The 15789-nt window shown below is 58.2% G+C and overlaps 1 protein-coding gene across 14 annotated transcripts in view; it reads right to left on the bottom strand.

The window, feature by feature from the left end:
- NCOR2 (nuclear receptor corepressor 2) overlaps positions 1–15789 on the bottom strand; it is a 221957-nt gene that overhangs the window by 2001 nt on the left and 204167 nt on the right. For 11 of the 14 annotated variants that reach the window (XM_084297100.1, XM_084297109.1, XM_084297110.1 and 8 more), the window contains 14 exons: positions 15003–15366; positions 12274–12501; positions 11879–12124; positions 11608–11757; positions 11038–11178; positions 10767–10929; positions 9667–10100; positions 7940–8083; positions 7646–7788; positions 7108–7301; positions 5570–5719; positions 4693–4838; positions 3433–3486; positions 842–1069 (listed from right to left, as the gene is read on the bottom strand). In XM_084297100.1, the coding sequence (XP_084153226.1) occupies positions 842–1069; positions 3433–3486; positions 4693–4838; positions 5570–5719; positions 7108–7301; positions 7646–7788; positions 7940–8083; positions 9667–10100; positions 10767–10929; positions 11038–11178; positions 11608–11757; positions 11879–12124; positions 12274–12501; positions 15003–15366 (2785 nt within the window). The remainder of the gene's footprint in view (positions 1–841; positions 1070–3432; positions 3487–4692; positions 4839–5569; positions 5720–7107; positions 7302–7645; positions 7789–7939; positions 8084–9666; positions 10101–10766; positions 10930–11037; positions 11179–11607; positions 11758–11878; positions 12125–12273; positions 12502–15002; positions 15367–15789) is intronic. The other 3 variants (XM_084297101.1, XM_084297105.1, XM_084297103.1) reach the window with 2 other exon arrangements.

Genomic DNA, 15789 nt, shown 5'->3' with positions numbered 1-15789 from the left:
GCCCTTAGTGGGTGTGCAAGGGACAAAAGCTCTCCCCGACCTGTCTCTGGTTCCCTTCCTTAGCTGGGGGTGTGCAGAATGTCCCTCCTGGCTCTGCTCCAGCCCCCCAAAGCTGAGCGACCCCTCTGCAGTGCCCGGCTGGGGCCCTCAGGTGCTAAGGCTCCGAGCACCCAGGGGCTCGCCTCCAGCCCTGGTCTCTGAAGTCATCCCTGACCTGTCCCTTCGGGCTTCCTTCAGCTCTTCCTCTCACTCCAGGCCCTGTCTGTCTCAGCCAGACCCTGCCCTGATACCCCTGAGCCCAGGGTGGGGAGGGAAGCGTGACCCTGCCCAGTGTCCCCTCGCCTGTCCTTTGGGAAGCCCAGCTCCGGGCACGCGCTGCCCGCTTGGACCCGGCCTCCCCTCCTGCTGCCTGGGGCCAAGGCACAGCAAAAGGGGCTTTGCTGGGTGTGCTGGGCACAGGAGGGGGTTTTACAGGCGGTTTGGGGTGGCTCTTGTAGGTTATGGCTTTGGTCTTTTGGGTGTGGGGTTCCCCCACCCTCCTTTACGTGATTTTAAAAAAGGGAGATATTAAAAAAAAACTGTAACAGACGGGGAAATAGCACAGTCAGTGGTTTAGAGAAAGCAACAGCACCTTCCGAGACTATTAAATTAACATCAAACAAGACCAGGATTAATCAGCGGATTCACAAAGCTCAAAGCTGGGGCAGGGAGAAAAGAAAACCAAAATGAACAAAAACGGCAGGGCGGAGGGGGAATAAATCCACCCGCAAAAGGGGAAAAAAAAAAACAAAGGCTGAGAATTAATAACACAGAGAGAGCGAAGGTGGAGAGGGCTGCAGACCTGGCAAGGAGCGCACGTCCTCGTTTCGTCCATCAGCAGGAGTTATGGGCATAGCAGCGGGCAGGCTTGCACTGGCATTCAGAGAGTTAAAAGCATTGGCACTGAGAGGTGAGCGCTCTTCCCACTGCTCGTCATATTTACCCATTAGGGCTTTCCTAATTATTGCCTCCAACCCCATGTTGGTACTGGAATTCTCTTGGACCGACTGGCTCCTACAACTGATTAGCCCTGGGAGATACGGGAGGGGGAGGAAAGAGGGGGGCGGGAGATGGGGGGGCCAAATGAGAAGAAAGATGGGGGGACGGGGAAAGGGGAGAAAGGAGACAAGGGAGGAGGGAAGAAACAAACAGTCAGCACATTCTCGCAAAGCAACAAACTTTGTCATCTTGTTCTGTAAAGCTCTGCAAAGCACTCGGCGCGGGTTGGCCCCCCTCCTCCTCCTCCTCCTCCTCCTCCTCCTCCTCCTCCTCCTCCTCCTCCTCCTCCTCCTCCCTTTTCCATCCCACCCCAGGGCTTGGCAGGGGCTGGCGGTGGGAAGGGAGCGCTGTGTACGTCTGCCTGGGGCCAGGGGCTTGGGGAGGGCTCGGAAGAAGTGGGGAAAGGGAGAGGGGTCTCTGCTGCACCCCGGGGGGGTGGCAGCACCAAGGGGGCTGCGCTCCCCACCCGGCTGGGAGCAGTGCATGGGGAGGAGGAGACCCCCCCTGGGGTCTGTAAATGTAGGTGTGCGGAGAACTTTGAGGCTGGGGCAGTTTTCCGTGGAGGAAGAGACAGGGTAGGAAGAGGGGGCGTTTGGAAAAACCCCATGGAACTGGATGGGAAAGAGGTGCCCTGGCTTAAGAGGTGGGAAGCAGCCCCCGGAGAGGGGCACAGACCAGGCTATGCTGGGGGAGAGGGCAGAGTCCTTCCAGCCCTCCTCGCGCAAGCCCCTCACCCATCCCACTCCCTTCCTCCCCATGGGGCTGGGGGCCCGCGGCGGACCAGGGCCCCCTCCCAGGCTCGGCCGTGGCTACGGGACAGGCTGCAGAGGCGAGGTGGTGGTGTCCGAGTGGTTGTGAGTGTCAGAAGCCATGCAGTTATGGTGCAGCGCCGCACAGGGACCAGAGGGCACTAGGCTCAGCCACGCGACCGTCATTCCCAACGCGGCGGTTACAGGGAACAAGCAAGGGCAAAATACAGACACAAAAACAGCGGGCTGGCGAGGGAAGCCCCCCGACAGCCCCCCAGCTCGCCCCGTCCTGGGGGGGTTCGTGCTGGGATCGCTGCCTCTCCGCTCACAAAGGGACGGCTCCCCTTGTCCTGCAAAAGGGGCAAGGTCTCCCCGGGTCCCCCTCCAGCCAGACCCTGCTCCTCGGCTCCCTATGCTCTGCTCCTCCCTCCGGCACAGCAGGAGCAGCTTTAACCAGGGGAGGCTTTGGGGAGGTCAGGCTTCACCCCTAAACTCCGTCTGCCACGGACCATCGGGTCCCGGCTGCTGGCAGGAGCCGCTTCTTCCCAAGGAGGACACCACTGACGGCTTGCCTTGCCCTCCTACTCCACAAGTCCTCGCCCCCCTTCACCACAAGTCCTTGCCCTCCTACCCCACAAGTCCTTGGCCCCTACCCTACAAGTTCTTGCCCCCTACCCTACAAGTTCTTGCCCCCAGGCTGGGGCTCAGATCTCACCCCAGGGCATATCAGCATGCTACGGATGCAGACCAGCACGGGAAGCGCGTGTGGCACCGCTGTGTGGCACCCCCCTGCTGCTGTGCAGCCCCCGGCTCCTTCCCTTGGTCATTCCTCCTCTTAATTATTAATATAACAACCTGGAGGCGTCCCCGCTGTAGGAGGGTGTTAATACTTGATTAAGTATTAATTAATACTCGTCAGTGGGGATTCGTTGGAGAAAGCTGCGCTGCTGGCAGGGCTGGATCCCCGGGGGTGATGGGGGCAGGCAGGATGTATAGGATGTGCCTCCTGCCCTCTGGGACAGCAGCCTGGTCCCAGAGCCCCAGCCACGCCACGGGACCTTCACACAGATGAGATGGCAAGGGCTGGGTGCTGCTGTGAAACCCCGCAGAAGGCTCTCCTGGTGCCATTTGTGTGCCCACACCGACATTTCTGCAGCTGTGCAGGACGCAGATGGCAGCAGCTCAACAGCCTCCGTGCCACCCTCCTGCCTCGGGCTGGCCCGTCCCATGTCTGGGAAGCCCACGCTGCCTGCCCGACCCTATGGGGCTGCTTTCGGCCCCTTTTTGCCAAAACCCCTTCCTTGAGCCTCTCTCTCTCCTCTTCTCCCAGCGGGGCAGAAAGCCACGGGTGCAGCAGGCCCGGGGAGGGTGCGGTGCCTCTCGGGAAGCCCCTAACCCCTCATTTCAGCTCCTGCCTTGCCCTTCAGCTCAGCTTTTAACCTCTCCTCAAACCCTGCAAGGCTTTCAGAGGAATCGCACTGGGAGCTACAGAGAGTACCAGGGCTCCACTCTCTCACCAGCCACAGCGCTCGGTATTACAGCACAACGAAACAAGGAAATGCCAAAATCTACCGAGCCTCCTGCTCGTCCCAGCGGTGAGCTCTGCATGGAGTGAGGTACGGTACAGAGACAGCGCAAGAGTTACCTGCTCCGGTAATCGCTGGCATATTGAAAATCTCTGTCCCAGGCTGCCCAACATCTGGAGAAAAACAAAGAAGCTCTTCAGTACGCAGAGCAGCACACGGAGGCTGGCCCAGCCCTGATGAGACCTCGCTGAGCCCATCACAGCACCGAGGGGTTGGCAGCAGCAGGAGCAGGTCTGCAGGTGCTGGCTGGGACCATAAATACCGCCTGGGCCACAGCAGGCACATCTCACCAGCTGGGCAAGGGCAGAAAAGCAGAGCCCAGAGACCCAGGGCGATGTCCACGCTCAGTGCTGAGCTCCCTCCCTCCCTCCCTCTGGCCCTGCGGATTACGAGCTCTGTGAAGTTAAAGCCTCTCCTGCCTATGGGATTTCCAAAGGCTCACATCCCCACATCCAGGGAGCAGGTCTGGGCAGTGGGAAGGGCAAGGAGGAGGAGAAGGAACGTTAAATCAATATTTTCCCTTTTAGCTGAGCTGTTTGGCTTGGATATCGCTTTCCTTAGAATAACAGAAATCCTCATCAAATGAGAGGTGTTTCCTATTTCTGTATATTTTCCCTTGATAAGGAAATGTGTGGAAGGTCACAGGGTTCAGCCACACGTCCCCAAAGGGGCATAACAATGCTGTTGGCTCATGGTAACATCATCCAGGAGACGAGACAGCTTGGTCGCTCTTATCCAATGCAGCTGTTGTAAGATGGATTCAAATTGAATTAGTATTGACTGTATAATGCTGGGCTAAATTAAATTATGATCCTATCTACTCTATTAGTGGTTAATGAATGAATGGGCTGAATTTCTAATATAAGCCAGCCTGGTTAGTTTTACAGAGCTATACCAATATTGATGTAAGGATTAAAGTAACGGTTGGGGGAGATGCATCTCAAGGAGGGAGGATTCAGCTTGGCTGGCCATTCATTAAAATATCAATTGTTCTTAAGTCTCCTCCATGCTCAGCTCATTATTTCCTTCCTCTGGAGGTTATCTGACACTGCCACACGGGTGAGACTGACAGCTCCACAGCAGGGAGATGTGCGGCTGGGAAACCTCCCAGATGCACACCGCCACTGCTGGCACCAGCAGGGCTGGGGAGGCTCAACCTAAAAAGCATTTGGCACTTGCACTGCCCAAAAAAGCATGGGATGGTTTTGGGAGCTCCCAGCCTGTAACGCAGCAGCACCCGTTCCCAAATCTCCCTTGTTTAACGTGTCCTCAAAGCTTTCCCCCTAGTGCCCCCATATACGCTCCCCACATGTCCTTACTGTACTCCGTCTCATTTTTGTTGGTCGTGCTGAGCTTCTTGATGATCTCCTGTTTCTTGGACTTCACCATGGCAGAGTTGCTCTCCGTCAGCTTGCTGAAGAACGCTGGAGGCTGCGTGTTGTTTCCTGGGGACTTGGACCCCATCCTGCAAAGCAAAAAGCCATCAGCAACCTCTGCAAGGCCAGAGTCACAAAGTCCCACCTCGTGAGGCCTCCTCCTTTAGGGCAACTCTTCCTAATCAGCCTGGGGCTCCCGAGATATTTGGGATTTCCAACCTTTCTCCCTGTCCCTACCATGAATGTACTGCACAGAGCTGCAGCACCCTTACAGGTGTGTAAGGATCTGGGATGTGACTCTGCTTTTGGATGCAAGAGAAAATCTGCCTGAGTATTTCCCACCTGGCAATGAGCAAGCCCAACTAAGTGCCCTTCTCAGACCTAAAGCTCAGCTCCCTACCAGCAGATCTCTTGCTCAGCCCAACACTCAGGGAGACAATTTCTACAGTGAGACGTTTCAGCTGGGACTGGCGAAGGCGTTCAGGGGAGGAGATTTGGGGGGACGCAGGGGGACTGCTGGGATAAAGCAACAAAGGGGGACAGGACGTGGCTGGGCTTTAGTGCAGAGCACTGGGCCAAAATTGTGGTTGTATGTCTAGGAGGAGGATGAGCATGGAGGCCAGCTCCTCGGAAAGGTTTCAGTAGCCAGCTGGTCCCTGCTGCTAGATCATGGGAGCTGTGAGGAGGGGAGAGCCCCAAGCGAAGAGGTACGGGGCTGTGTCTTAAGGCAAGGCAAAGGCTGGCTGTCCTCCTGGTCCAGGCGAGCAGGGAGCTGGGCACATCCCCAGGCTGTCACCACCATCCCCATGCCCTGTGGTACCTCTGGTCCATCTGCTCGCCCTCGCGGTACAGGATCGGGTACGTGGCGCTCTTGGCGTGCTCCGGTTCTCCCACGCCGTCTGGTGGAGAGACGGGCTCGATACAGTTGTCCGGCCCGCTGCCGGCTGAGGCTTTGCTCTGCTCCGGGGACCTGGGGAGATGCAATCGGTTTATTGCAACATCCTCTGTCTCCGCACGGGGCTGGGGGGAAGGACTAAAATAGCTTGCTGTACTGCGGGGAGAAGAGCCAAGCCTTCCCCACCCTTGCGGGCTCACGCCGCCTTTTGACACGAGCCCCTTGGAGCAGCGCAGCCCCGGGCATGTTTTGAACCACAGGCGTGCGGAGCAGGGCTGAGCTGTGGCCCACATTTCCAGGCAGCAGGCCAGCCAGCAGCTGCCCCAAATATCCCAGGAGATGCGAGGGGGCAGCCCTGGCACCTTCTGGCTCAGCCCCAGCGTCCCCCTGGTGCACGGCGCATCCCGATCCCTTCGGAGGCAGCCCGGAGGGGATGGATGCAGCCCTCCAAGTGCAGCCGGTGCCTGGGAGGCAGCCAGGGTCGAGTCCGTGAGGAATTCCTCACGGCCAGTTCTGGGAATTTACGTCTTTGCTCTTTCTGTGGTTTCTTTCTCATTTTTTTTTTTTTTTCATCTCTGGGTGGCCAGGGCTGGGCCTTCTCCCCTAATGTTACGAATCCAATTCTAAGACCATGCAGAGCTGGGGAAACAATCACACAATGACAAGGAACCACAGGTCTGGAGACCTCCCTGTTCCCTGGACACATCTGGGTCTCACTGAACCGCTGGACTGAGGGTGGGAGCACAGACCCCCTTCTCGGATTCCCAGGCAAAGATTCCCATTTTTTCCAACTCAGCACAACAGCAACCAGACTTTCCTCATGCTGCTGTCTGCGTGATTTAGAAGTGACTTTAAAAGAAATAAAGGTGTTGCTTTAAATGGGCAATTAGAGTTGAGACATGGCATGTGTCTAATGAGCCTCTGATTCACTAAGACTGATGAAGAGAAAATTAACTCTGAACCAATGGTAAACACGCTTCTCTCTTGTTTTTTTTTGCACCATCCGTGGTCTGAAAGCTCAGTGCCAGAGACTGAGGACAGTGACAGGGCAAGAGGCCACAGGCACAAACCAAAACACATCAAATTCTACCTCAATGCAAGGTAACAATTTATTTATTTATTTATTTTACTGTAGGGTGCTCGAGCACTGGTACAGGTTGCACAGGGAGGTTGTGAGGTCTCCAGCAGTGGAGATGCTCAAAACCCAACTGGCCCCTGCACAACTGGCTCCATCCGCCCCTGCCTGAGCAGGTGGTTGGACTGGAGGATCTCAAGAGGTCCCTTCCCACCTGAACAACTGTGAAGGGATCACAAACAGACTCTAATGGGGTCTAGAAAGCACCTCTAGAACTACAGGTATGGCAAGAGAGGCACCACAGGGCAAAAAAAAAAACCCTGCCACTTGAGGCAGGGTTTGCACCGTGGCTTGGCAGATCCACTGTGGCTTCATTCCCTAAGCTCACCTCTTGCCTCCTTCGTTCTGTGGGGAGATCCTGGAGGCTGCTGCGTGCTCCTGCTGCTGCAGGTAAGCCTCGCTGGGGGTGCGACGCAGGTCCAGCACGGGGCACGCGGCCCCAGGGAAGGAGTACACCGGGGTCTGGATGTGGGAGTTGAGCTGCTGAGGGTGATGGCGCGTGTAGTCCTGGGTGATGACCTCCTAGAAGAAACCACTGAGTCAGAAGAAGAACTGGTCTCTACTTCTTGTTTTGCAGGACATAACTAAGGGCAAGCAGGAAGGAATGAGGCAGGTTTTGTTCTTGCAGGGTTGTAATTTCTGCCTCCTGCCAGCAGTAGCTCTTGTGAGGGGCTTTATTTTTGATGCAAGGACGTGGCACGACCGTGCCCAATGCACCCTGCTCTCTCCAGCCCTAGGCCAGCAGTGCTGAGGTCTCCAGCATCACGCCCAGCCCTCCCCACCAGATGCATTTCACATCGGCTCTGGATGTGGCCCTTCCCTCCTCCCCGTGCACCCCAGAGGAAGGAGAAAACCAGGTGAATTACACTGATGTGCTGGGCCAGCGTGACCACCCGCTGGTTCATGCCCTTGACGCTCTGGCTGGACTGCAGGGGCTGGCACTGGGGGCCGTCGGGCTGCCGGAGGTGCTGCAGGTGGGCTGCTTCGGGGGCTGAGGCCTTCAGCGAGGCTGGAGGAGGCACAAAGAGCAGAGCTGGAGCCAGGTGCCACCCGTGTCCCCCTCCTCGATGGCCGAACACCATCCTGGTACGGCACCGGGGCACCAAGCCCACCATGCCAGCCTCAGGCTCATGCCGAACACCACCGATCCCTGCCCTCACCTTGCTGCTTCTGCCTCGGGTCGTGCTCCCCGTGCCCCTTGTCCGCATCCTGCAGCAGCTTGGCCCCTTTCTCGTGGGACAGGCTGGGCGAGCTGACGGGACTCACCGCTTCGATCCGCTCAGGGCTGTAGCCACCGTGGAAGCCTGGGGAAAGGGAGAAGGGCGTTAAATCCTGGTGCTGCGGCCGTGGTCGCTGGTGGGCAGTCGTACAGGCAGCAAAGGGGGCAGAAAAGAGACCAGGAGAGGCCTGGCAGGTCTGGCTGAATGTATGGTCCCCTGGGGCTGCACAGATCTCAAAAAAAGCCCCGATGATGCCAACAGCAAGGACTTGAAAATGGAGCGTGGTGTGAGGATCCTCCTGCGAACACAGCAGGCTTCCCTGCTGCAGGGGCAAGAAGGCTCCTTGACCTTTCTCTGCCTTTTAAACCCAGTGCACAGACACAAACTCCATCAAAACATGCAGAGCTGGAATGAAAGACGAACATTATCCTCCAAGAGAGGGAGGAACCTGAGGCACAGCCGGGTCATGCTTCCAGCCACCAGGGGCAAAGGCCCCAGGGGACCAGGAGGAGGCACCCGCTGCCTCCTGCCAGCTCAGCGGGTTTGGTAACACGACTTCTGCCTCCACAGACCTTCTACCTCCTTCTGCTCAATTCCTAGAAGCTGCCCCATTGCAGGCTGAGCTGGCAGGGGACCCGCGGTGCTGCCGGGAGGCCCCGGTGCCCGGGGTGTGCTCTGCCCCACTGCCCCACTGCCCCTGCCTGCCCCAGAGGGAGCAGCTTGGACTGTGCTGCTCTGGCATGGGCACGTGCTGGGGGGAGCCACCCTCACCCCCACGACCCTCCTGAAGCCTTCTGGTGGCCAACAGGCCCTGGTGGATGCTCCAACGTGAAGAAGAGGCCTCCCCCTGCCCCCGTGTGCTGCCTGCTGCTGGGAGCCCAGATGGGTGCTCTGGGGGAAGGTTTGCCCCATCACAAATCGACTCCTCCTTGAGTCCAGCCCATTGCCATCCGGAGAAACTCCTCCTGTTGCTTTTGTGTCCTACGTGGGATTGCAGCCAGTGGTTCCTGCGATCTGCTGGGGGAACGACCCCCGAAATGGCAGCTCTCTGCACCTTTCCCTCTCGTGCCGCCCCTGCTGCAGCCCCTGAGCCCACGAGGATCCTGCAGGGGATGGCACAGCCACGAGTGGGGCCGTACGTGTCGGGTGGCCAGCAGCCCTGTCACGCTCACGCACCCAGTTCTCATCTTAGCCCCTTGGATTTATTACCCGCAACTGTTTCGTACAGACTGCCTGGGAATTGCTAATTATGGGGAAATCGGAATTAGCAAATTGCTATTGTCTGTAAAAAGCAGTACCAGGAACTGAACAACATTTGCAAAACAGGGCTTGGCAATGGAAAAAAAAAACTAAGAGAGTGTGGGAGAAGGGAAGATCCCTGAGACACACACAAATAAAGACTGGAATAACGTAACAACTGGGAGGGAGCGGGACAAGCACACTCGGGGAGCTGACAAAGCCAATAGCCAAAACGTGCAACTCAAAATACAAAATAACGAAATCAAATCAGTCTCAGGCCACAGCTGTCTCGCCCCTCCCCTCCAATTTCTTACCATCGCTAGTGGAGTCGTTACTTAGCGAGCCTCTTTCTCGCTGCCCCTTATCGCAAGAAATTTGGCGCATGATAATCACATCTATGAAGTTGGCCGCTGTCGTGGTGGTCTTACCGAGTGCTCGGAGCTCCTGTTCCTGCATTGAAAAGGGTTTACTTTGACTCTTTTCTCTACTGTGCTGCTCGGGGCCTGAGGCTGCGTGCTGCTGGTCCAGAGGGTGGTGGTGCTGCTGGCTTTTCCCCTGTCCTCTGCTATAGTGATGAGAAGAACCGGGCCCGGAGGCGGGTAAAGGCCTCGACTCCATGGCTTTAATAGGCGAAGGCGACTGTTCGAGGGCGGCCCCGCTGGGCAGCTTTGAGGTGAACACGTTGTTGTCAGGCTGGGATCGCTCGGCCTTGCCTTCCCGCGCCCTCGAGGCCTCTTTCTGCAGGACGGCCGGGTCCATCATGGCTGCGTAGCCGTCCACCGCGCCGATGGAGGAGCGCAGGGCGGAGGCCGAGGGGAAGCCCGCGGAGCGGATCGGCGACGTGGTAGTGGTGGATGAGGAGCTGGAAGGCGACAAGAGGATGAAGAAAAGATGAGCATGTGGTGAAAGGGGAGTGCTGTTAAGCAGCTGGCAGAGCCCAAGCGTTTAGCCCAGGTGTTAGCCCTGCCTGGCTGAGGTACTCGAAGCTGCTCTGAGCACAGAGTTGGCCCATGCTGGAGCAGGCTCGGATGAAACCTCTGCCACCCAGCTGCCTGCCAAAATAATGGTCCACGGGGTATTTGCTGTGGTCTGGATGGTTGACCAGAGGGAAAAAAAAAAACATGGGACAAGCCCATACACCTTCATAAAGCCACAACCAGGAAGCTTTCAGCAAAAGCAGTGATACCTGTGCTTGGACACATCTTGCTTTCTTTCCTGGTAGCAGTAAAAGCCACCAGGTGAAGCAAAGACACTGCGTACCAAAACCCATCCCTCCCCATCACAACTTCCCTGTTAGCCCCAGTCCTGCTCCCGCTGAGACTGAATCACAGAATCACAGAATCATTGAGGTTGGAAGAGACTTCCAACATCACCTAGTCCAACACTAACAAGTCCTCCACTAAACCACAAGGTCCAAACAACCCTTGCGGCATCTCTGAGTGCCTGCGTGGTGCTCATTAATTAGCCACTACATCTGCCCTTGGAAGGAGTCCGGGCAAGGGGCAGGGAGCGTGGCGTGGGGACGTACCGCAGGACGGAAGGGGTGGGGGTCTCCGAGGAGATGATCTTCATGTTGGTGTTGTGGAGCACGCTGGGGCGCTGCTGGATGGTCTCATGGGTGCGGGGCGAGACGGGAGAGTGCTGGTGGCTGTGAGAGTGCGAGGAGGAACGGCTGCTGGACTGCTCTGTACCTGGGGGCAAATACAAGCAAAGGCTTCAGCCCCTTGTTTCGGAGTCCCAACCCTACCCGCACCCAGCAAGGGCCCCGGGATGTGGAGCCGGGCTCCTCCCCAGCCTACCGGGTCTCCAGATGGGTGCATGCTCCACTGTGGTGGATACCAGGATGGATTTTTCACGCTCCCTCTCACGTTCACGCTCCCGATCCCGTTCCCGCTCAGACACCGACGATCCTGACTGTTTGGTCAAGTGCGTGGGGCCTCCTGAAACCCAACAGAAAGGCAGTGAAAGGGCTGCAGACAGTGCGATTCCCCGCGGGGGAACACAGCCTGCCCTTCACATCGCTGTGTCTGCAGAGCAGATAACGAACGGCTCCATCCAAGGTCACCTGGAGCAGGACAGCCCGGGGTGACCAGCACGACAAAGCCCGGGCAGATCACGCAATAGCTGTCCTGGCGCCGTCTCCAGGATGTGACCTTCCACAAAGCTGTTTGCTAGCTGCCACTTTGGGGGAAAAGGAGGAAAAGCAACGGAGCTCACAACAAGCAGAATCAGAGGAGCTGGTGAGAGGGAGCCGGAGCGCTGGTCCCCGAGCGGGAATGGATTTGGGCTCTGCACCAGCACACCGAGCTCACGGCCCTGAATTGTTTAAGGAAGTCCTACCCAACGGGAAAAGCAAGCTGCAGCATTACCTGGGGAGAGCGGGGAGCTGCTGTGTCGGCTGCTGAAGGTCTGGGGGGGGCCGGGGATGTAGGTGATGCGGTCCATGGAGGTGGCGGAGGTGCCGGGGGTGGGGGGCACGAGGACAGGCAGGTGCGGCACTTGGGACAGGTCGATGATTCCTGGGAAGAGAGCAGTGAGAGGGCCGTCAGGGTGACACCGAGCCGCTGCTGCTTGACCCCAGACACAGCTCCCAAAAGGTGGGACCCCCCCCCGAAACCCCCAGGATGGATTCACAAGGACCTGCTGCATAGTTGAGGGCGAGCGAGGGCTCCCGGGGCGACAAGCCACGCAGCATGTCCGCCCGCTGCGCCATGGCCGTGGCCGCGGCGTTGTGGTGCATCTGCTGGGACGTGATGTAGTCGTTGATGATGGTCTGGCGGTTCTCCATGGCGGCCGTGTCCGGGTACCCCCGGATGAGGTACGGGGGGTAGAGGTGGGGGTACGTGGGGCTGGGGGCCAGGTGCCTCGGCAGGTAGTAAGCAGCAGCTGGGAGAGAAGAGGAGGGAGAAATGAAGCGGTTTTCCCCACTCATGGGTTTTTGGGAGGCAGCAGGCCGTGCTTTGGCCTGGTGCAACCTCAGGTTTTGGAGCACGACGAGGAAAAAACGATCCCAAAGCAACACCCATTGAAGGTACCTGCTTCCAGTTGGATTCCCCTTGGGATGGCGGCGGGATCGAAAGCCAGCGGGATGTGTCCTCGGTACAGGTCGACCCCGCTCACGCCACGGAGCAAGTGCTCATACGGGGAGATGGGGTGGTGGTGGTCGGGCACGGGGGCGTGCGGCGACTTGGAGTTGGTGAGCTCTCTTGACGTGGGGGTGATCTTTCGGTCCTGGGACACCGGCTTCCCGGCAGTGATGCTCCCTGCAGCGAGCAGAAGGAAATGAGTCAGAGACTGAGCACCACGGCCAAGCCACGTCCCCGCGGGGTACCCCCTGCCAAGTGTTTCCTCAAGGGACGCCCACGGCTCCTGAACTCAAGGGACCCTTCCCTCCTTGCTGCATTGCCAGGATGCATTACACCGAGCCACAGGAGGGTTTAGGAGGAGAAGCCCGTCCTAAACCCTCCCGTGTGTGCCCCATGAGAAATGGAAAGGGGCTCCCACCCTTCACTGCCTGTGCCCAACCGAGCCCATCCGGACCTCTCCCTTTGACATCCTGCTCTCACCTTCCACCTCCCACGAGCAGAGGAGCGGGACAGGGCACAGGTACAAGGTGCAACACTCTGGGCTAACCCATCTTTGCTACAACAGCACCAAGAATGGGGTCATGCAAGACCTGGGGCAGCCCTGTGCTACTGGCAGGGCTGTGTATGTCCCCTGGGCATGGCTGTCCGTGCAGCATTTGCACAAGGAGGACACCAGCACTTTCCTATTCATCCATCCCACTACACGCACACCGTGCAGCCTGCAGGCTCATCCTGCCCTGCACCAGCACCCCGTGTTGGAGCCTGGCTGCCGTGCTCCTTGGCACACCAGCAAGGAAGAGGTTAGGGCTGCCGGGCAGAGCCGGGGACCCCAGAAACTCCCGGCCATGGTGATGAAACGTGGTTCAGAGGGTTCAAGCACCAGCTGCCCTCTGGAGCTGTCAGCTCTTTCCCAACACCCGGAGGGAGGTTGGATCAATGTCAGGGCCTTCCCTCGGCTCTTCCAACCTGCACTGGGCATTGGTGGCACTTCTCGCCCCACCTGGGACAAAGGGCACCATTTCATGGTGTTCCTAACAGGCTGGGGACAGCAGCTGACAGAGCCACCCCAAAGCAGCGTGAACATGCTCCTCTTGCACCAAATTGCACAGAAACGAGCCCGGAGCCATTCAGAAAGAGACGGAGCCAGCCTGACCCTCCCCATCAGCCAAACACATGCACAAAAGCCCTGTCCCTGCAGAGGGGCAGGGACCTGGACTGTGATGTCTGTCCAAGCCCTGGCTTGGAGAGCACTGAGCCATCCCTGCCTGACTCCGTGTGCTGGATCCAGCCCCGCTGGTGGGGACTTGGAAATAACCACAGCTACAGCACAGGCCGGGCGCACCGCCACGCCTGCCCCTCTCACAAACCTCAGTGTCTTGGTGTGGCCACGAATAAATCAAACCTCCTGCAAGGGCAGGAGGAAAATCTAGCTGGCGTGGGAAGTTGCACTCCAGCTCCGATCTACGACTCCTCCTTGTAGGGCCCCACTCCTGCAGATCTCCTGCGTTCCCAAACCCCGTGATCTCCAGACGGGCAGAAACCTACTTTGCTGCTGGCGCTTTACAGGAACGCTGATTTTCCCCTTGGGATCCCTCCCCACAGCCTGGGTGCTGCCTCCCCCGCGCCATCCTCACCATATGTGCAAATCTCAGAGCGCCGCAAAGCAGCTGAAGGCTTCCCCAGCAGCACTGACCTAGCTAGAAAAACAGCTAGAAAAAGGCTGCAGCAATGGGATTTGCTGACCACGGAGACTTCCCGGTGTGCCCAGCTGGCCACGAGCGATGCTGGTGGGTTTTTGGAGAGCTCTGCCCTCTGCAGCCCCATCTCACGGTCCTCTTGGGGGAGCCGTGTCCTGGCCCTGGTTTTTGGCAGCCTGCAGTGCCTTGTGCCGCACGCCCCCAAATCATGAGACTCTTGGTGTAGGACAAGGGTTTGCAGGTGGGAGATGCGAACCTCCCGAGAACGCTGCCGCAGAGCTGGAGGAGAGCGGTGCCCCGGGCTGCTGCAGCTCCCTGTAGCTAGCAGGAGAGATGACAAGGTGTCCTAGGGACTGGGTTCTGCACTGCCCACGGGTGTGCCATAACACCAGAGGACTTCCTGGGCTCTAGATCCGAGTGGGTCTCACCAGATCACCAGACCTGAGCATGTGTTTGGCCCCTGGGAGCCCCGGAGATGACTGGAACCAAGGGGAGCAGGCAGACCCCCCCCAAACAGGCTGGGTAGGCAGCAGACCCCAGCAGCCAGCCAAACTGCCCGGATCTACCAGCTCAGGAGGATTATGTGTACCTGGCGGTGAGGTGCTTGGGTGCCAAGGTGATGGATAAACACACAAGGCAGGCAAACAAACACCAGATTGGTGAAAGGATGAAAATCCCCCTGCCCAGCGCACTGAGCACTGTTATTTCCTTCAGAAATAACAACGTGATTTCCTTTAGAAACAAGGCTGCTCAGGGACAACTCCGGGACAGGGAAGACACTTTCTACACAGCATCAGCTTCACCAAAGTCTCCTTTCAGCTACCCCGGCGCAGGCATGCCCCAGCTCCCGTGAGTCAGCCCCAGCTGGGGAGAACAGGAGAGCAGGTTGGACGGGCACCTGCAGGGAACAGGTGGGGTCAGCAGCCACTTCCCGTGCACCTTGCTGCAAACCTCAGCATCCAGTAAAAGGCTGACAAGTACCTTCATGCTGCCGTGGCGTGGATTCCCTCGTGGAGACCGGAGACCCTCTGTGCAAGTGGCTGCTGAACGCCGTGCTGTGCCCTGCCTGGTGGTCCTCGTAGGCGAGGGCACTTTGGTGGGGTTTTCCCGGCTCAGGCACAATCACGGGGGCCCCTCTGGCGATCGATCCGCCCGAGTTTGTCACTGGGCTCGGCCTGTTTTTCAGGCTCTCTTCGTAAGCTCTCTCCAGGTTCCTCGCGTCTTGTATGACGTCCAGAGAGTGGACAGAGTGAAAAGTCCTCCCGGGACTGCCGATGATGGACCTCACGTCGTGCTTTTTGGTACTCGACGAAGAAGAGCCGCTGTCGTACTTCAGCGGGGTACCCTGCGGACAGACACAAGGCAGGCGAGAGGTCAAAGGGGCACAGAGCAGAAGGGGACGCAGCGACTCCACCCCACCCAGCTTCAACGGGGCTTGTGCTTCCCAGTTTGGTGGGTCGGTACACCAGTGACACCAGTTTACGTGGTGAAATGGCAGCAGCCATCAGCACAGCGGAGAGAACAGCACCGAAACGGGCAGGGTGGGGTGCCCGCTCTGCATGTCGTGTTGTGCTACAACAAGACGAAGATGAGTCACTGCCGAGGGCTGGCTGTGCCCATCACGCCTCGCTCCTACACACGCTGCGAAATGAGGTAGGCCTGCGAGGTGCCATGGGAACCCTCCAAATATTTGCAGCCCGACAGGAGACAGCATGCAATGCTTCATCCGAAATACTGGCCTCGCTGGGTTGACTCTTGCCCATAAAGC

This window comes from Netta rufina (assembly GCF_964035555.1).
Source record: "Netta rufina genome assembly, chromosome: 17".
NCBI classification, from domain to species: Eukaryota; Metazoa; Chordata; class Aves; order Anseriformes; family Anatidae; genus Netta; species Netta rufina.
The sequence above is the reverse complement of the archived record's forward strand: the minus strand, read 5'-3'. Positions and strand labels throughout refer to the sequence as shown.